Raw genomic sequence first — 21,103 nt, 5'->3', positions numbered from 1 at the left:
CTATTGTAGGAAGGAAAAATATATGTCAATGCTTTTGCATTCTTTCAGAAATGTAGCTGGGTAATTATGTCATTGGGTGAGCCACTGTCAATATGTGACATATTGAAATCGTGTTTGAATTTGCGCTTTTTTTTTTGCTTTCACTTTGCAATCGCGCGAACTGTGTATAGAGAGCGACAGTACTGATCTGTGAGTGATGATAATTTGTGCACCAATTCCTCTGACATCGTCTTATTAATTGTTAGCTTACTATGCAAACATGACAAGTGAAATCTCCCGCAGCAAGCCTAAACATGTGAGAGGTTGATCGCGCAGAGAATCGCTGAGCTTATGTGAGTGAGCGTGTAAAAGCATTTCAGTTCTGCTGAGCCAAATAAGACAGGTCAGGGTGAAGAAGTGACAGCCAAAGAAAAGCTTACCACAAAACGGAGAAGTTATGACAAATCAGACTATAAGGCAAAAAGAAAGTGCAGCTTTATGGTTTCATGGACAAAAGAATTTCTGTGGCTGCAATATGATGAGCTAAATAACCAGGGCTGCACATAAGTGGTCCACAGGTGCGTATTCGCTGTCAAAATAAAAAACACGCACAAGGGTTAGGGTTAAATTTAAAAACTGTACTTTTGAGTTAAAATATATATTTATAATTTTAATAAATGACAAATTAAAAAGACATGAACATTTTTTTGTATCGAAAAAATATCGAACCGTGACACCAAAGTATCGAACCGAACCGAACCGTGAATTTTGTGTATCGTTGCACCCCTAATACATATATATACATATATACATAAGTCACTCATAAATAAATAGCTGGAAAAGAAACGTGTGTAGCTGTTGCAGTAACCAGTGTGTTAAGTAGATGCGTTGTACAGGGAGCCACAGGCAGGAAAGATTTCCTGTGTCGTTCAGTGGTGCATCATGGGTAATCTCAGTCTCTCACTGAGCGTGCTCCTGTGACTGACCAGCATGTCATGGAGTGGGTGGGAGGTGTTATCCAACATTGTCTTTATCTTGGACAGCATCCGCCTCTCCGACACCACCTTGAGGGAGTCCAGCTCCATCCCCACAACATTGCTGGCCTTACGGATTAGTTTATTAAGTCTGTTGGCATCTGCGACCCTCAGCCTGCTCCCCCAGCATGCAACAGCATAGAGGATCGCACTGGCCACAACAGACTCATAGAAAATCCTCAGCATTTTCTGGCAGATGTTGAAGGACCTCAGTCGCCTCAAAAAATAGAGACGACTCTGGCCCTTCCTGTAAAGTGCTGTGGTGTTTTTAGCCCAGTCCAGTTTATTGTCAACGTGAACTCCAAGGTATTTATAGTCCTCCACAATGTCAACACTGACCCCTTGGAGTGAAACAGGGGTCAAGTGTTTCTGGTCTTCCTGAAGTCCACGATCAGTTCCTTGGTCTTTGCCACGTTGAGCTGCAGATGATTCTGCTCACACCACGTGACAAAGGAGTCGACCACAGCCCGGTACTCTGTCTCATCATCCCTGCTGATGCATCCAACCACCGCAGAGTCATCAGAAAACTTCTGAAGATGGCAGGTCTCTGTACAGTGGCTGAAGTCTGTGGTGTAGAGGGTGAAGAGGAAGGGGGAGAGGACAGTCCCCTGTGGTGCCCCTGTGTTCAAGGTTCAAGGTTCAAGGTTCTTTATTTGTCACATGCATAGTTATACAAGTATAACACACAGTGAAATGTAGCCTGACACGCTCCTCGACATGTTGAGGCAAGATGGCGCCTGTGTGTTTGGCATGCCGTCTATCGCTCTCTTCTATTTGTTTTATTTTATTGTTTTTAGTCAATTTTGTGCAACATGTCAGCCCTGCATTGTTTTATGATCGCCAGACATTATTGGAAATAGGCTCATCTACCCAAGCTTTAGCTCGGTTTGGAAATGACAACCAAGGCTTTCTGCCTCCCGATTTGGAAGTAACACCACCTCACTGGCGCTCCTTACCATTGCCACTGGATGTGCGGAAGCGACGCAGGAGACGAGGTAACCGTGGAGGTCGCCTTGTCAAACTGAGACTCAGGATCTCTTGTTTTCCTCATGAGCTTCGCTCAATTCGTCGATCCTGCCCGCTACTCTTGGTGCCGGTGCGTGCTTTGGACCCGGTGGACTCCTGCTTGGTTCCTGTTGTGGGATCTCTCGAGAAGGGTTCTGCAAAACCCTCTCCTCTCCGACATCTGCGTTGGCGTGGAGTGGACCAAACAAACCTCCGACCCGTGGATCTGGTTGTTGCTGCCTCGGAAGCTCCCGAGCCAATTCCTCTCAGGTTGGGATTAATTAACGCCAGATCGGTGGCAAATAAGACATTCATTTTGAAGGAATTTTTCGCTTCCCATGCACTGGATTTTCTTTGTTTGACTGAAACTTGGATTCCACCCGGTGAGTTAAGTGCCTTTTCTGAATTACTGCCGGCTGGTTGTGCCTTTTTTAGTGTTCCGAGAGTTTCTGGTCGCGGAGGAGGGCTAGCTGTTGTTTTTAAGGCACATCTTGACTTTAAGCAGCTATCCCCATCGACACGCCACACCAGTTTTGAACTCTGTTTGTGTGAACTGGGCCACTCGTCTTCGCTGTTGTGTGCGATTGTTTATCGGCCCCCAAAATATAACAAGGAGTTTTTATCCGAGTTCTCAGAGTTTCTTGCTGACTGTGCATCACGGTATGACCAGATCCTTTTACTTGGTGATTTTAATATACACGTCTGCTGCCCGGGGAAGCCTCTGGCTAAGGACTTTCTGGACTTAGTGAACTCTTTTAACTTTATTCAGTCTGTTAAAGGTGCCACTCAAGAACGTGGTCACACACTGGACTTGGTTTTATCACATGGTTTATCTGTCCAAAACGTACTTGTCGAGGATGCGGTGTTCTCTGACCATATGCCTATTTTATGTGATATTGTTCTTTTTAATCCTGTTCTTAAGCGTGCTGTACCTGCTCGATGTTATCGTGCTTTTGGCTCAGTTACTGCCGAGCGGTTTTCCATATTGTTTGACCAATTTATTTCTTATCCTCCTGAGTTGTCCATCTCAGATGGATTAGTTTCTTGTTTGGATTCTGCTTGTAAATCTGTCCTCGACGCTGTCGCTCCTTTTATATTCAGACAATGCAAGCCAAAGGCTAGTCCTTGGCTAACTGATTTTACCAGAGCCGCTAGAAAAGAATGTAGAAGATGTGAAAGACAGTGGAAAAAAGATAGGCTGTGCGTCTCTATGGAAGCTCTTAAGACTAGCTGGAAAGTCTATCAGAGAGCAGTAAAGGCTGCCAAGCACTCCTATTTTTCTCAACTTATTGCTGCCAGCTCGCATAACCCTCGTGTTCTATATAACACTATAAATTCTGTACTTAATCCGGAAGGCTATATTCTTTTGCACTTTTCTGCGGTTATGTTGGAGGTGAGCTTCCCTCCCTCCAAGACATCTACAGGAAGCGCTGCCTGAGGAAAGCGGGGAGGATCATCAAGGACTCCAGTCACCCCAGCCATAAACTGTTCAGACTGCTTCCATCAGGAAGGAGGTTCTGCAGCATCCGGTCCCGTACCAGCAGACTGAAAGACAGCTTCTTCCATCAGGCCATCAGACTGCTGAACACGTCATAGACACCTCAGCTTCACTACTGGAACTTCAACATTATGCACTCCACACTGTATATAAATGCCACTTGTTTTGCACATATTCAACTCTGTATATTTTATATATTTTATTATTATTATTATTATTATTATTATTATTATTTTTTTTACTATTTAATTTGTAAAAATGTGTATACACACACACACACACACACACACACACACACACACACACACACACACGTAGGAAAATATTTAGTATACACATCCAGAAATGCATACACTATTATATATTGTACATATATTTATTAGTTTCAGGTTGGCCATTCTTGTATTTTGCTCGTTTGTGTTGTTGTGTTTGCACATCTCTGTTGCTTGTGGGGCTCGCACACAAGAATTTCACTCGCATGTGCTGTGCCAGTGTGCCTGCACATGTGATGTGACAATAAAAGTGATTTGATTTGATTTGATGTGCAATAAGTTTCTTAATTATTTTGTGGAAAAGGTTGCTAGTTTGAGACCTCCGACTCTACCTATTGCTGACCCAGCCATGCATGGTTCTTGCTCAAGTCTGTTCTCTGCTTTTCTACCAATTGTTTTATCTGATTTAGAGAAACTTGTGTTGAATGCTAAACCGTGTGGCTCTCCAAATGACGTTGTTCCTCCCCGTTTTCTTAAAAAGGTATTTCCTATCATCGGACCACATATTCTGAACATTATTAATACTAGTCTTTTGTCTGGTCAAGTACCTAGGGAATTTAAGCATGCAGTCATACATCCTTTACTTAAGAAACCAGGCTTAGACAGTTCAGTCATATCAAATTTTAGACCCATCTCTAAGCTTCCCTTTCTTAGTAAGATTCTGGAAAGGATTGTTTATACTCAGTTGATGGACTACTTGAATGACTCTAAATTGTCAGAAATCTTTCAGTCTGGCTTTAAGCCATTCCACAGCACGGAGACAGCCCTTGTAAAAGTTATGAATGACATCCTGATAGCGACAGACCGTGGTAAATATGCAGTGCTGGTCTTGTTGGACATGACAGCTGCATTTGACACTGTGGATCACGATTTGCTGATCTCCCGCTTACAGCACGGTGTGGGAATTACTGGTTCGGCACTTTTGTGGTTAAAGTCCTATCTTTTAAATAGGACATTTTGTGTTAAGTTGGGGTCGGCTTCATCCTCTGTGGCCCCTCTGCTTTGGGGTGTTCCACAGGGATCTATTCTTGGGCCGTTATTGTTTTCATTGTACCTCTTGCCCCTTGGCGCGATTTTCCGAAAGCATAAAGTGCCATTCCATCTATATGCAGATGACTGCCAGCTCTACTTACCTTTTAGTCATTCTGATAGTCTCCCAACTGGACCTCTGCTTGACTGCCTTACTGATGTCAAAGCATGGATGGCAAACAACTTTTTAAATTTTAATGATCGGAAGACAGAAGCAATTTTATTTGGCCCAAATCGTTCTTCTCATACTCTGGATGTTGATCTTGCAGCTTTGACTTCCCAACTAAAGAGCTCGATCACAAATCTCAGAGTTAAAATTGATTCTGCACTCACCTTTGATGACCATGTAAACGGGGTGGTAAAATCAGCATTCTATCACCTCAGACGTTTATCAAAGGTTAAGCCCTTTCTTTCCAAGCGTGACTTGGAAAGTGTTATTCATGCCTTTATTACCTCACGTTTAGATTATTGTAATTCTCTTTTAACAGGGGTTGGGCAGGGCACTTTGTCACACTTGCAATTAGTGCAAAATGCTGCGGCACGATTTTTAACTGGTAGAAGAAAATTTGATCACATCACTCCGATTTTGGCCTCTTTACACTGGCTTCCAATTGAATTCAGGATCCGTTTTAAAGTCCTTTTATTGGCTTTTAAATCTCTAAATGGTCTGGCACCTGTTTATTTGTCTGATTTGTTGAAGCCCCACGTCCCCACTCGTTCCCTTCGGTCAGCTGAGCAGTTGCTGCTTTCGGTCCCAAAGTCACGGCTGAAACTTAGAGGAGACCGAGCGTTCTCTGTTGCCGCGCCGATGCTTTGGAATAACCTTCCTCTCCATATTAGACAGGCTGCATCAGTGCCAGTTTTTAAGTCTTTATTAAAAACCTATTTCTATTCCCTGGCTTTTAACTCTGTGGGTAACTGACATTTTTATTTTATTTTATTTTATTTTATTTTTTATTTTTATTTTTTCATTTTTTATTGTTTTTTAACTTTATTGCTATGTCTATGTGCATATTAGTATTGTACAGCACTTTGGTCTACCAGGTGTGTTTTTAAAGTGCTATATAAATAAATAAATGATGATGATGATGATGATGATGTGCAAAAATTGGGGGGGGGGGGGGGTGTAGAGGAAGAACATTATATATATATATTAGGGGTGCAACGATACACAAAATTCACGGTTCGGTTCGGTTCGATACTTTGGTGTCACGGTTCGATATTTTTTCGATACAAAAAAATGTTCATGTCTTTTTAATTTGTCATTTATTAAAATTATAAATATATATTTTAACTCAAAAGTACAGTTTTTAAATTTAACCCTAACCCTTGTGCGTGTTTTTTATTTTGACAGCGAATACGCACCTGTGGACCACTTATGTGCAGCCCTGGTTATTTAGCTCATCATATTGCAGCCACAGAAATTCTTTTGTCCATGAAACCATAAAGCTGCACTTTCTTTTTGCCTTATAGTCTGATTTGTCATAACTTCTCCGTTTTGTGGTAAGCTTTTCTTTGGCTGTCACTTCTTCACCCTGACCTGTCTTATTTGGCTCAGCAGAACTGAAATGCTTTTACACGCTCACTCACATAAGCTCAGCGATTCTCTGCGCGATCAACCTCTCACATGTTTAAGCTTGCTGCGGGAGATTTCACTTGTCATGTTTGCATAGTAAGCTAACAATTAATAAGACGATGTCAGAGGAATTGGTGCACAAATTATCATCACTCACAGATCAGTACTGTCGCTCTCTATACACAGTTCGCGCGATTGCAAAGTGAAAGCAAAAAAACAAGCGCAAATTCAAACACGATTTCAATATGTCACATATTGACAGTGGCTCACCCAATGACATAATTACCCAGCTACATTTCTGAAAGAATGCAAAAGCATTGACATATATTTTTCCTTCCTACAATAGCCCGACAGGCAGGGCAGAGATAGCCCCGGGACGTTGGGCTAGCGATATTGCAAGCCCTGTATCTGATTGAGGAATCACTCATCTTTGGAAAAGAGAGTTTATTACAGAGAAATGTCTCTTTCCAAAATAAAAGCTATACTATCCGCTTCTTCTGGGCTATATTCTCAGCAGCATATTAAACATATCAGGTCCCCATAAGGAGAATCATGTGCTAACAGCTGTCTAAATGACTCGGCTAAAGTTTGTAGCATGCGTGCTTGTTGTTTTTGTCTTTGCACTAGGATGATGTCGGCGTAAATGTGCAGTCATATTCGTTGTGTTCCCACTAGTGCTTTCAGGTTAATCTCGTTGAAATAACCTTAACGCCACAACACGGCAAATCTCCGTTAACGAGCTACCACCGATCGCCCAGTGCATGGGGCTAGACGGCCAACACGTTAACGAGCTAACTGCGCTAACACACTAGCTCCCACCCATGTAATTGAGCATTGCATGGCACATCCAACATACTGTTTTACTTTAGTCCATGACTCGCTTACCTTCAGGGTCATACGTCACATGAAAACCAAAATAATTCCAAACGCCAGATCTGAATGAGGGTGGGGGAGGTCCACTTCTGTCTCGCTAGCTTGCCCTGCGCTCTTCCTTCTGACCATGCTGTCTGTGTTGAGTGCTCAGTGAATCTGCATTCGACTACTCCGCCTAGGCTGCACTCTCGAGCCTAGGCGGAGTAGTCAAATGCAGATTCACTGCGCGCTCAACACAGACAGCATCGTCAGAAGGAAAGTTGATAAAATAAATTACAAATTTTGTATTGTTCTTTTTTTTTATCCCCTTTGGTTTTCTTTCTTTCTCTCCCTCTCTTTCTTTCATTCTTTCCCCCTGTCCTATCCCACAGTCATGTCTGTCCCGTTTGCAACTGAAAATAAAATAAATTCATAATTATAATAAAGGTCAATCAAATGGACCAATATGATTATCCACTTGGTAAAATAAATCCTCTTGGCATCTTTCTTGGCCTCAAGACAACAATTCTGATGGCTATAGATCCAAACGGGACACACATAAAAAAAAAAAAAAAAAAAAAAAAAAAATTAAATTTTTTTTTTTTTTTAATTGTATTGTTCGATACATATGCGTACCGAACCGAAAGCACTGTATCGAACGGTTCAATATCGATACGAATATCGTTGCACCCCTAATATATATATATACAGACATATAGTATATACACTGGGTGAATGTGCAGTAGTAGCAGCAAGCAGGTGAATTCTGGATATTAATATGAATAGACATCTGACTATTTTACAGGATAGACAATATAAACATATTTAAAATTAAAGGAATTGAAATGTACATTGTGCCTTGGTTTAGAGTGTCTGGAAGAGAGTCCTGTCTCAGTCAATTATAGATGATGTGAGAGGGCGGGTGTGTGTGTTTAGGGCACGGATGGCTTGGGGATAGAAGCTCCTCTTGAGTCTCTCTGTCCTTGCCCGGAAGATGCGGAACCTTCTACCAGATTGCAGAAGTTGGAACAGTTTGTTGCCAGGATGGGACGGGTCCTTCAGTATCTGCGCTGCTCTAGTCCGGCATCTCCTGTTGTAGGTGTCCTGAAGCGGGGGGAGAGCAATCCTGCAGCAGCGTTCTGCTGTACGGATCACTCTCTGGAGAGCTTTTTGGTCCTTCACACAGCTGTTCCCAAACCACGATGTCATGTTCTGTGTGAGGATGCTCTCCACAGCGCCTGTATAGAAAATCCTGAGGATCTTTGGAGAGACCCTGAACTTCCTCAGTTGTCGTAAGTGATACAGGCGCTGCCTAGCCTTTTTGGTCTGGACCTGAATGTGGGCAGCCCATGTCAGGTCTGAGGAGATGTGGACACCAAGATACTTGAAGGACTGCACCCTCTCCACTGGAGCTCCATTGATGATGATGGGCTTGTAGTCTCTGTGCTGACCCCTTCTGAAGTCCACCACCAGCTCCTTGGTCTTGCTGACGTTCAGCTGGAGGTGGTTGTCCTGGCACCACGATGCCAGATTCTTCACTTCATCCATGTAGGCCGCCTCATCGTTGTTGGAGATGGCACCCAACACCACTGTGTCGTCAGCAAACTTCACAATGGTGTTGGAGCCATGGGTGGCCACACAGTCTGAAGTGTAGAGGGAGTAGAGCAGTGGCGAGAGGACACATCCCTGAGGTGCTCCTGTGTTGATGGTGATGCTGTTGGAGAAGCACCTGCCCACCCTCACCACCTGAGTTCTGCCAGTGAGGAAGTCCAACACCCACTCACACAGACGGCTGTTAAGTCCCAGATCCCTCAGCTTTGTGAACAGTCTGCAGGGCACTATTGTGTTAAACGCTGAACTGTAATCAACAAACAGCATTCTCACATAGTTACCCTGTTTCTTGTCCACGTGGCTGAGAGTGGTGTGTAGGACGTGGGCGATGGCATCCTCTGTGGATCTGTTGGATCTGTAGGCGAACTGCAGCGGATCACCTTATCAGACACACACTGTGGGAGACGTACATATTGTGGTCTTCCTGTCAGGTAATCAACAATCCAGGACACCAGAGAAGCATCCACCTGCATCGCTGCTAACTTATCACCCAGGAGGGTCGGCCTGATGGTATTGAAAGCACTAGAAAAGTCAAAAAACATGACCCTCACAGTGCTCGCCGGCTGGTCCAGATGGGTGTAGACACGATTGAGCAGGTAGATGATGGCGTCCTCAGTTTCGAGACGAGGCTGAGGGGAAGGGCTGAGGATCCCCAGACGAAGCGTCACCCAGTAGCCACCGAGCAGAAGCTAGAGGGGGCTGCACCGGCGTGCCCGACCGGCTCTGCCGGCAGCCAGCTGTGACAGAGTGAACCGAGCCGCAGGCCCAGAGGCCGGAGGCCCGAGGGCCCCCCGCACCCCGGAGGAGGCCTGACCGAGCAACAGGCCCCGCCAGGTAGCCATCGGGAGTGAGCCGGTACATACCTGAGTGCCCAGCCCCGGAAACCAAGAACCACCAATGCACCGACCCCTGAGGGCATCAGTCACCGGCAGGGAGTGTGGTGAGGGGAGATAGGCCTTGGACGGCCTGGGAGTTCCCAGAGAGGTGGAGTCTAAGACCCGACCTGACATATAGACACAGACAAACAGGCACACACAGACACAAACATGCATTCCCACCCTCATGCACACATATACAGTACAAACACTCAGGCTGGACGAGGCTACGCATCAGGCTTTCAAATTAATTAAAAGTCTGTCTGGGTCTTTGGTTGATTAATAGGCTGGTGTGAAAAATTGCTGCCACACCGCCCCCTCGGCCTGTGCTTCGAGGTTTCTGGTAGTTAGAATGACTCGGGGGTGTTGATTCATTTAAACTAACATAATCATCCTGCTGCAACCAGGTTTCTGTAAGGCAGAGTAAATCGATTTGTTGATTAATTATTAAGTCATGTACTAACAGAGATTTGGAGGAGAGAGACCTAATATTTAATAATCCACATTTCACTGTTTTACTCTTTGGTTCAGATGTGGATACTGTATTGTTCTTTCTTTGTGATTTTTTGTTTAAATTGTTTATTGCTGGTTTTTAGTTTGTTTTCTGTCTGTTTGGGAGCTGACACAGTCTCTATGGAGATGGGTTTTTCGGGGGGGGGGGGGGGGGGGGGGGTAACAGGAGGAGGGAAGCTGCAGAGAGGCGTGTAACATTGCAACTCTGCTTCCTGGTCCCAACTCTGGATAGCCATGGTCTGGGGCATTTACTAAATTTGTCTATATTTCTAGAAACGAGAGCTGCTCCATCCAAAGTGGAGGAGTGGGAACAAGACCAGGTTTCCTCCAGAATCACCAATTACCAGAGTTTGATCCCTGCTGGGTGTTTTGCTGAGTGGGGAAAAACCGTTAGACACAGAAAAGGCTGGTGGTGTACCTGGGTATTCTATTTAGGACTACACTTCCTCCTCACCGTCACCCAGCCATCTTGTTTCCCCAGCTGCTCGGGGCAGTCTGCCGTGAGACAGCTAAGTAGGGCCTACGCTACCTGTGGCTGCATCGACTACATGGCCATGTCTAGCTACAGATTTTTCAAGGGTGTGAAGCCAAATCTCCAATTCAATGATCCTGGCCTCCAGAGCTGCAAATAGGCTACAGTTATTACAGGTATCATTACTGCTAAAGGAGGTTGAGGAGTAACTAAAATTCTGACATAATGAGCAGGAAAGTGCAGCAGGGACGGGTGAAGAGGCCATGCTGGTAGCGAGTTGGCTACGAGCTAAGCTACGCTAAACAGTAAAGACACAGTGAGTGAATACTGTAAATATAATTAGCGAGTTCTAACAGGAACAGGAAGTGATACTCAGAGAGGGCAAACACCAAGTGAAGGACAACCCAGAGGAACCTTCCGTGGTTCTTGATTTAAGTGGTTGTAATTTTTGTTCCTATTCATTACACATGTCCCAAAATTTAGTACATGAAGAATAAACCAATTTCAGGAAACGAATAAATTTGAGATGTGTTAATTTAGCAGTTGCATTCAAAGGAGCTTGCAAAGAAAAGCGTCTGGACTTCTTTAAGTTACTTGAAGACATTTCACCTCTCATCCGAGAAGCTTCTTCAGTTCTAAGATCAAATGGTGGAGAGTCCCAGATATAAACCTAGTGGGAGTATCCCCCCACAGAGGGACAAAAGGACCCCCTGATGATCCTCTAATCGCCTGAGCCAAGGTGTGAAACTGGGTGTGGGTCCCAATCAGCCAGAGTTTCGGGTGAGTTCATTGTGAAACCTGGCCCCACCTTATCATGCAAATTCCTGAGGTCAGATGGCCCAGGATGTGAGTGGGCGTTAAGGCGTCTGGGAAGGGATCTCAAAACTGGATTATAGATGGCAGACAGTTGGTGTCGTAAACCACTGCCTCTGTTCAAAGATGGTCGCTCACAGTGGACATAGATGGCTTCTTTCACTCCTCTTTCAAACCATCTGTCCTCTCTGTCCAAAACGTGAACATTGGCATCCTCGAAAGAGTGTCCTTTATCCTTAAGATGCAGATGGACTGCTGAGTCTTGTCCTGTGGAGGTGCCTCTTCTATGTTGTGCCATGCGCTTGTGAAGTGGCTGTTTGGTCTCTCCAATGTAGAGGTCTGGGCATTCCTCGCTGCACTGTACAGCATACACCACATTGTTAAGTCTGTGGTTTGCCGTTTTGTCTTTCGGGTGAACCAGTTTTTGTCTGAGCGTGTTGCTGGGTCTGAAATGCACCGGGATGTCATGCTTGGAGAAAACCCTCCTGAGTTTCTCTGATACACCGGCTACATAGGGGATGACAATGTTGTTGCGTCTGTCCTTCTTATTCTCCTTCGCTGGTGTCTGATCTTCTTTTCTGTGCCTCTTTGCTGACTTTAAGAACACCCATTTAGGATAGCCGCACGTTTTGAGTGCTTCCTTTACATGTGTGTGTTCCTTCTTTTTCCCTTCAGGCTTAGAGGGAACCTGTTTGGCCGGGTGGTGTAGGGTCCTAATTACTCCAAGTTTGTGTTCCAGAGGGTGATGGGAGTCAAACCTCAGACCTTAGAACTGAAGAAGCTTCTCGGATGAGAGGTGAAACGTCTTCAAGTAACTTAAAGAAGTCCAGACGCTTTTCTTTGCAAGCTCCTTTGACTACGATGACCTGGATGACTGAGAACCTTCACAGACACTTAGCAGTTGCATGATTTTTAACTTGTAAAATGGTCAAAATCACAGACTTGTTTGTTCTAGAGGTCATTCTGTGTTTGTGGTTAGAAACATCCACACTGATTTCTAACAGGACCACAGACTCAGAATCCTCCTTCACTCCAGAAGGGCTCTTTCAGATGTGCTACACTGGGTCGAAGAGTGCTGTGCCTCCTCAAAAACACCGGCGGTGTCATGAGCAGGCAGCGGCTGATCTTTTTGTTTTGTTTAGTTTTTTTTTCAAGACCGAGGCACGATGCGTACCACCTACAATAGACAATTTCTGATCAGAATCAGTGAAAAGACAACAATTTCCATGACTAATCTGCCGACAGAGAAACTTTGGAGTCTGGGTTTGTTAACTCCCCCACCGCCCACCGAGGCAGCGAGGAGCTTTGCACGTAAACGAAAGCGAGGAAAGCATGTCGGTGCTAGCACTAGGCTAAAGGCTAACCTGTTCCGCCGGGCACTCTCCAGCGTTCGCTCCCTGGACAGTTAAATCGATTATCTTTGGCTCCAGCATTCGACCCAGCACAAAGTTAAGAACTTTTGTGTTTTCATCCTCACGGACACCTGGTTTCCTGAGGATCTGAACAAGTTCTATGCATGATTTGATGCACTGAACAACACACAAGCAAAAAAAGCCATGCCCACCACCACCAACCATACCATCTCTCTGCCTGCAGCTGACCTGAGGAGAACTTTCACCAAGGCTAACCCACGGAAAGTTGCTGGACCAGACAACATCCCAGGTTGCGTGCTGAGAGACTGCGCTGATGAGCTCTCCGATGTCTTCACAGACATTTTCAATTCATCGCTGAGCCAGATGATCGTCCCAGCATGCTTTAAGTCCACCACCATTATCCCGGTGCCAAAGAAATCCTCAGCATCCTGCCTGAATTTTATCGCCCTGACCCTCATCATCATGAAGTGCTTCGAGAGACTTGTCATGGCACATGTGAAAAGCAACCTTCCCCGCTCACTGGATCCACTGCAGTTTGCATACTGGCCGAACAGGTCGACCGAGGATACTATTTCCACTCCACTTCACCTCTCCCACTGGGACAAGAAAGACACCTATGTCAGAATGGTGTTCATTGACTTGAGCTCAGCATTCAGCACCATTATTCCCCAAAAAATGTTTGACAAACTCAGCAAGTTGGGACTGAGCACCTCTCTCTGCTACTGGATACTAGATTTCCTGTCAGAGAGGCCTCAGTCCGTCCGAATCGGCAACAACACCTCCAGCACCATCAGACTGAGCACAGGAGCTCCTCAGGGCTGTGTTCTCAGCCCACTGTTGTTCACGCTACTGACACACGATTGCACCGCCCTACACAGCTCCAACCAATCATCAAGTTTGATGATGACACAACCGTGGTTGGACTCATCAGCAGGAAGTGTTGAAGTGTTGAAGCCTCAGAGCAGCTTTGACTGAATGTAAAAAGACATATTTTCAGTGAGAACAGGCACATGTCACATGAGTCAGAATCTATTCTTTCAAAGCATATAGATAACATCTCTGACTACAGGTGTAGAAATGCTGTTTGACTCTTCACCATCTTCCTCCACACTGAAGCACAATTATTCTGAATCTTGTCAGTGGTTTTTGTTCACAGTTGATACGTATTTAGCTCATCAGATTTCCTGTAGTTCTAACACCTCCACCCACAGGACATGTTAAAGAACAATGGCTGCAAGTTTCTGACTCTTATTGATATTTGACAAAGCAGAGGAAGAAGATTATTTCTGTTCAATGTTTCACTCATTTTATTTTATTTTGATTTCACTGATATTTCGGCCAACTCTCATAACCCTCGTGTTTTATACAATACGATTAATTCTGTACTTAACTTGGAGGGTTACAACCTTTTGCCGTCCTCTGAGGCTATGTGCAATAAGTTTATCACCTTTTTTGTGGACAAGATTGCTAGCCTGAGGCCTCTGATTCCACCTATTGTTGATCCGGCCATGCATGCTCCTTGCTCAAGCTTATTCCCTGCTTTTGCACCGATTTCTCTGCGTGACTTAGAGGAGTTGGTGCTACATGCTAAGCCCTGTGGCTCCCCAAATTATGTTGTTACTCCCCGCTTTCTCCAAAAAGTATTTCCCATCATTGGACCTTATATCCTGAAAATTATCAATACTAGTCTGTTAACCGGTCAAGTTCCTAGTGGGTTTAAACATGCAGTCATACACCCCTTACTTAAGAAACCTGGCCTTGATAGTTCTACTATGTCAAATTTTAGACCTATCTCCAAACTTCCCTTTTTAAGCAAGATCTTGGAGAGGATTGTACATACCCAACTGTTGGATTATTTGAGCGACTCGCAATTGTCTGAAATTTTCCAATCTGGTTTTAAGCCCTTTCACAGTACGGAGACAGCTCTTGTTAAAGTTATGAATGACATTCTTGTTGCTACTGATCGTGGTAAATATGCTGTGCTTGTCTTATTGGATATGACAGCTGCATTTGACACAGTGGACCACGACCTGCTGATCTCCCGCTTACATCACTGTGTGGGAATTTCTGATCTGGCATTGTCATGGATAAAATCATATCTTTCCGAAAGGAGTTTTTGTGTCAAGCTGGGGCTGGCCGCTTCCTCTGTGGCCCCTCTGCTTTGGGGTGTGCCCCAGGGATCTATCCTTGGGCCATTACTTTTCTCGCTGTATTTACTCCCCCTTGGTGCGATTTTTCGTAAACACGGAGTGTCATTTCATTTGTATGCCGATGACTGTCAGCTTTACTTACCTTTTAGTCATTTGGATACCTCCCCATGTCAATCACTGCTTGACTGTCTTAGCGATATTAAATTATGGATGGCAAATAATTTTTTGAATTTTAATGGTCGCAAAACGGAAGCAATTTTATATGGCCCGCATCGTTCTACTGATTCTCCAGATGTTGATTTTGGTGATTTGACCTCTCATCTGAAAAGTTCAGTCACTAATCTTGGTGTTAAACTTGATTCTGCGCTTACTTTTGAAGGTCATGTAAGTGGGGTGGTAAAATCAGCTTTTTATCACCTCAGACGCCTGTCGAAGGTTAAGCCTTTCCTTTCCAAACCCAATTTGGAAACTCTTATTCATGCTTTTATCACCTCACGTCTGGACTATTGTAATTCCCTTTTAATAGGGGTCGGGTCGGGCACCTTGTCACGCCTGCAGTTAGTGCAAAACGCGGCGGCGTGATTTTTAACCGGTAGTAGGAAATTCGATCACATCACTCCGGTTCTGGCTTCCTTGCATTGGCTTCCCATTGATTTTAGGGTTCGTTTTAAGGTCCTTTTATTGGTTTTTAAATCTTTAAATGGTCTGGCTCCTGTGTACTTATCTGACTTGCTGAAGCCACATGTTCCTCCTCGCTCGCTCCGTTCAGCTGAGCAGCTGCTGCTGTCGGTCCCTAAGTCGCGGCTGAAATGCAGAGGAGACCGTGCCTTTTCAATTGCGGCTCCGATGCTCTGGAATAACCTTCCCCTCCAAATTAGACAAGCGTCATCAGTGCAGGTCTTTAAGTCCAGATTGAAAACCTATTTTTATTCCCTGGCTTTTAACCCTGTAGGAAACTGACACCTTCTTATTTATTTTATTGTTTGTAATGATTTTATGGTATTTTTAATTTGGTTGTTGTTTTGATCTGTGTTGTTCAGCACTTTGGTCTGCCTGGTGTGTTCTTAAAGTGCTATACAAATAAACGATGATGATGATGATGATGATGATATATTTCAGATGCTTTGAACAAGAGTGAAAACAAAAGACTTCATGCTCAATGTGACAAACTGAACCACGTTTACAATGACACCAAAAAGAATCACACTGAGCTCCAGGATGAACTTCAAGGTAAGCAAACACCAAGTTCTTATATCAGAGATATATTTGTAGAACATTTTAACTTAATTTGAATCTTTTTTCCTCTAAAGACACAAAAACCAGCCTGACTCAGTTACAGAGCCGTTATGATGAACTGAGTAAAAACCACAGTCAGCTACAGGAAGAAGTGAAGAAGCTGAAGGAGAAGATAGAAGGTAATAAAGTTTGAATAACTAATAGAAAACATCAGTGTTACACAGTGATAACCTGATTGTGTCTTTGTTTTGAATCCTAAATGTTTGATGCTGTGTAACAGTTTCTCTGTATAAATGTAAGTTTCAGTTCATTATGAATAAGAGAGAAAACCTGAGTTTAAATGAAGCATTTACAGGGAAAATGACAGGGACCAAAGATTAATGTGATACAACATGACACAAAGTCTGTCTTTAAAACATGTGTTTGACTTTAAGGGAAGTGGTGTCCAGAAGAATGGACGAGATTTGGAAGCAGCTGTTACTTTAAATCCACTGAGTGGAAAACTTGGCCTGAGAGCCAAAACCACTGTAAGACCAGAGGAGCTGATCTGGTGATGATAAACAGCGAAGAGGAACAGGTGGGTGTGTTTGTTCATGTCTGTGTGATCTTTGATGGAGCTGACAGTCATCTGTTACTTGTGTTTTTGACCTGCTGTCAGTCTGTGACCTGCTTCCTGTCTCCACTCTGATGGATTTCTTGGATTCTCCTTTTTTTGTTGCAGACACATTCAAATGTAAAGTTTTTACACATTTGACAAACATTTAATTTACACAGAAATGTTATAAAATGAGAGAAATCCTCATAATCCAGATTATTTTTCTGATTCAATCCAACTGAATCAAATGATTTGTTAACACTGATTCCACTGCAACACTGACTGAGCTACAGGAGGAGCTGATATTCATTGATTCTTTGGCTCTTTCTGATTTCTGCACAATGGAAGAAAAGTTTCATCACAGTTATTCTTCCTTCAGACATGTTCACAAGATGATGTCACTACAACAGAAGTGCTGAATTATGACTGGAGACAATATTTGTGTCTCTTCTCAAACAGGAATTTGTCAATGAACTGAACATGAGAGGACACTCTTGGATTGGTCTGAGAGCCAAACAGACATCAGGAACATCTAAATGGGAATGGGTGGACGGATCAGCGCTGACAGAAAGGTGAGACATTAGTTTGTTTCTATTCCAGAGTTATTATTTAGAAGTGAAACATTGATGTTTTGGAAGATAGATCAGCAATACATGAGTTGAGCTATTTTCCAACAGCCCCACAAACTGAATGTAAAGAAAAGCAGAAATCCTCCTTTGAATGAACAGCTGTGCTTGAACTCTCTTCATCTGCAGTCTGTGATGACGTTCAGTTACAACAAGTCAGTTTGAAGGAATCAGGATTGAAACATGTTCAAAGCAGCGACCGACACATTTCACTTTGTTCAATTTGTCTTCATGTTTTTTGTGCTGTAATGTTTCTTTTCTCACAGAACAAAAAGTGTTTCAGAGAATTCCTGTCTCTTCTTCTTTGGTGTTTGTAAAACTTCAGAACATATGAAGGAAGAAGCTTCAGTAAATATGACCTGATAGACACACATTTCAAAGTGATGTCTGTAAACAGCTGACAAAACAGTTTCAAACAGCAGAAAGTCAGCTCTGACTTCTTTTTATTCTCCATTTTTACAGCAGGAAGATTTCATATTCATCAAAGCTTGAAAGCTGTTTTAATGTGCATGATGATTCTCAGAGAAAAGTCTAAAGGAGGGAAAGTGGGCGAGAAACCTGGGAAAGAAATACAGCAAATATTGGAAATATTCCAAAAGAGACGCATATTTATATGAATGTGACAATACTTATGAGTTTAGTCCAGTTTCATATCAGATTTGATCTCTCTGACAGGTTCTGGAGAACAGGACATGAGAATCCCAGTTCTGGTCACTATGGAGTCTGCTGTGACAGTGATGGGAGATGGATGCAGTCATCTGAAAACAATAATTATTATGTGTACAAGTCCTTCATCTGTGAGAAATGAGTTTGGTGCTTTGATGTAAATGTTTGAATAATCCAACCAAAGACACCTCACTATGAAATGTCCTGCATGAGCCTCAGACTCAGCTTACAGTCTTTACTTGTTCATTCTGCATCTGTCAGGGTTCCTGGGTCGGTGACCCAGTATTTTCAGTTCATGTTCACTGTTTATCTACTGCCTGTTCCACTTCCTGTTTTATTGTGTTAGCCTTGGTCTGTGTGCATTATGTTCAGTCCTCTTCCCATTAGTTCATTATGTTCAGCTGTGTACTCACCGGTCTCTCATTATCATTATCACCAGTCTGTGTATTTAAGCCCTCTGTTTCTACCCATTCACTGTCGTGTCATTGATGATGTACGTCTGATGGTAATGTGTCTCTCCGCCAGTATGTTCAGTTAGTTAGTCAGCCATTCTTCCAGTCTTTCAGCCAGCCAGCCAGCTACTCCATCGTTCCTGCTTTATTCTTTCACCCTCCAATAAATCCTCTTCATTTCTGCACCGTGAGTCCAGCGTTTGGGTCATCTCTTCCACGCCTCCACACACACCGCTGACAGCATCATATATTGATTACATATATTGTCCCTCTGTGCTCTGTGCTGTACAGTAAGGTTGGAAGTCATCCACACAAAACCTTGAAGTACTTCATTACTCTGTAGTTCCAGCAAATTGTTCTAATAAAAGTCAAAGTGCAGCTTGTCTTTACTTTGGTTTACTTGGTTTATTCATCAGCCTGTTGGTCCTAAAACTTCAGTAAACGTCTTCTTCAGTTTCTCTCAAACAGCTGAAAGTTGCTGCTTCTTTTTATAGTTAAAAAAATAGGAACTTTAAAAGAGATTGAAATGCAGAAAAAGCATGTTTGGCAAATCTAAATTTAATTCTTTATTACATTTAGATTTAATATTGCATTCAATATGGAAGTTGTTTTTCAATTTTTTTGTAAGATGGATATGGAAGCCAAATATTTCGCATGAGGTTTTCTGTGTTGATGACTTTGTATAGTTGTTGTTGCACTACAGCATTAGGTCAGACCACAAGTGTGTTGTTCTTTTACAATAAACAGCAACAATCAGAAAGTGTGTTTGGATTGACAACAACTGTGATGACACATTATAACCTGTTATTAAAGTTCTGCCCCTGCTTTGATCAAATGTGGGTTACTGCTGGTTAGTTAGTGTGACTTCATACAAACCTGTGTGTTACACCAGTGGAAGAAGCTTTTCCTTCATCAGTCTTCTTGTTTCTTACTATAGGGGTGAACAGCTACACTAACACTCTCTGGCTCTATGCTGCCCCCCTGTGGTCACAGTTGTAGTCAGTGTTGGTATGAAATGTTTGAAAGCTTCAGCACCACAGACAGCTACAGGCAGCTCCACCCTCTCTGTACCATGTCTTTCTTAGATGTGAATAAGAAAATAAAAACAGTGGAAGAAAACTATAAAAGGTCTATTCAAATATGAAATAGACTCAGCGGTCTGCAGCATCAGAAGTGACACAAACAGGTGCTGAGATGAAGTGAACATAGAGCAGCTTCATTATTTTTCAGACTAGTGGATTTGCAATAATACATACAAATATTTAGATGTTTATTTCACTACATGTTCACCACACACACACACACACACACACACACACATATACATTAGTGGTGCAGTGGATCACGGTTGATCTATAATCCGAACTGATCCCACTCCACGGTTTGGCACGCACGTGATCCAAAGATTCTAAAAAGAAGGAAAAAAACTTTGTGTATGATATGCGTTGTCAGTCTGTCTGGACCCACACCAATTCACATACTAACAGATCGAGACCGAGGACGCTATAACCATCGCACTCCACACAGCACTGACAGACCTGGAACAACAGGGGAGGTCTGTCAGAATGCTCTTCATTGACTTCAGCTCTGCCTTTAACACAATAAATAGCAGACATTTTGATCACAAAGTTAGCCAGCCTGGGGCTCCCGCCACCCACCTGCTCTTGGATAAAGGACTTCCTGGTCAACAGACCCCAGCGGGTGAAACTGGGTCCTCACCTCTCTTCCCCTCGCACTCTCAGCACCGGCTCTCCAGGGCTGTGTACTAAGCCCGCTACTCTACTCCCGCTACACATCTGACTGCAGTCCCACCCACCCAGAGAACATCATTGTCAAATTTGCTAATGACACAACAGTGATGGGGCTGATCACAGGGGGAAATGAGGCGGCTTACAGAGATGAGGTCCTGAGACTGGGAGAATGGTGTGCATCAAACAACCTGGCACTTAACATCACCAAGACGAAGGAACTCATCCTGGACTTCAGGTGGAACAGAAGTGCCCCTGCCCCCCTGCATATCAACAGAGAATGTATCGTGTGAGTGGAGTCCTTCAAATTCCTTGGCGTCCACATCTCTGCAGACCTCTCCTGGGCAGCTAACACCAGGGCCCTAGTCAAGGAAGCCCAGCAGCGGCCACTCTTCCTAAGGGTGCTCAGGATGGAGCAACTAAACACCCCGTGTTTGGTGACCTACTGATCCACCATCGAGAGCCTGCTGACCTATGCAGTGACAGTGTGGCACGCCAGCTGCACGGAGGCAAACAAGACATCTTTTCAACCTAATGCCCTCTATAGATCCATAAGGGCCACAACAAACAAACTCAGGGATTCTTCTTCCCCAAAGCCATCACCATACTCAACACAAACTTGTACAAAAGTAATCTGCTCTGAAAGATCATCACTTCTCTGTCTATCTGTCTCTGTGTCAGCACTGTACTGTGTATTTATATTTATAGTAAGTGTATAGTTAAATTAT

The 21,103-nt window shown here is 43.6% G+C and overlaps 1 protein-coding gene across 2 annotated transcripts in view; it reads left to right on the top strand.

Annotated features, from left to right (window-relative positions):
- The window catches only part of LOC120746565 (CD209 antigen-like protein C), a 76,619-nt gene that overhangs the window by 16,781 nt on the left and 38,735 nt on the right, over positions 1-21,103 (top strand). Inside the window, exons 3-7 of one of the 2 annotated variants that reach the window (XM_040051988.1) lie at positions 16,172-16,282; positions 16,363-16,467; positions 16,723-16,865; positions 17,343-17,455; positions 18,185-18,423. In XM_040051988.1, the coding sequence (XP_039907922.1) occupies positions 16,172-16,282; positions 16,363-16,467; positions 16,723-16,865; positions 17,343-17,455; positions 18,185-18,317 (605 nt within the window). In that variant the 3' untranslated portion in view covers positions 18,318-18,423. Of the gene's footprint in view, positions 1-16,171; positions 16,283-16,362; positions 16,468-16,722; positions 16,866-17,342; positions 17,456-18,184; positions 18,424-21,103 lie in introns of those variants that run through there. The other variant, XM_040051989.1, reaches the window with a different exon arrangement.

Source organism: Simochromis diagramma, unplaced genomic scaffold (assembly GCF_900408965.1).
Source record: "Simochromis diagramma unplaced genomic scaffold, fSimDia1.1 OVJJ01000171.1, whole genome shotgun sequence".
NCBI classification, from domain to species: Eukaryota; Metazoa; Chordata; class Actinopteri; order Cichliformes; family Cichlidae; genus Simochromis; species Simochromis diagramma.
This window is presented reverse-complemented; position numbering and strand designations above follow the sequence as displayed.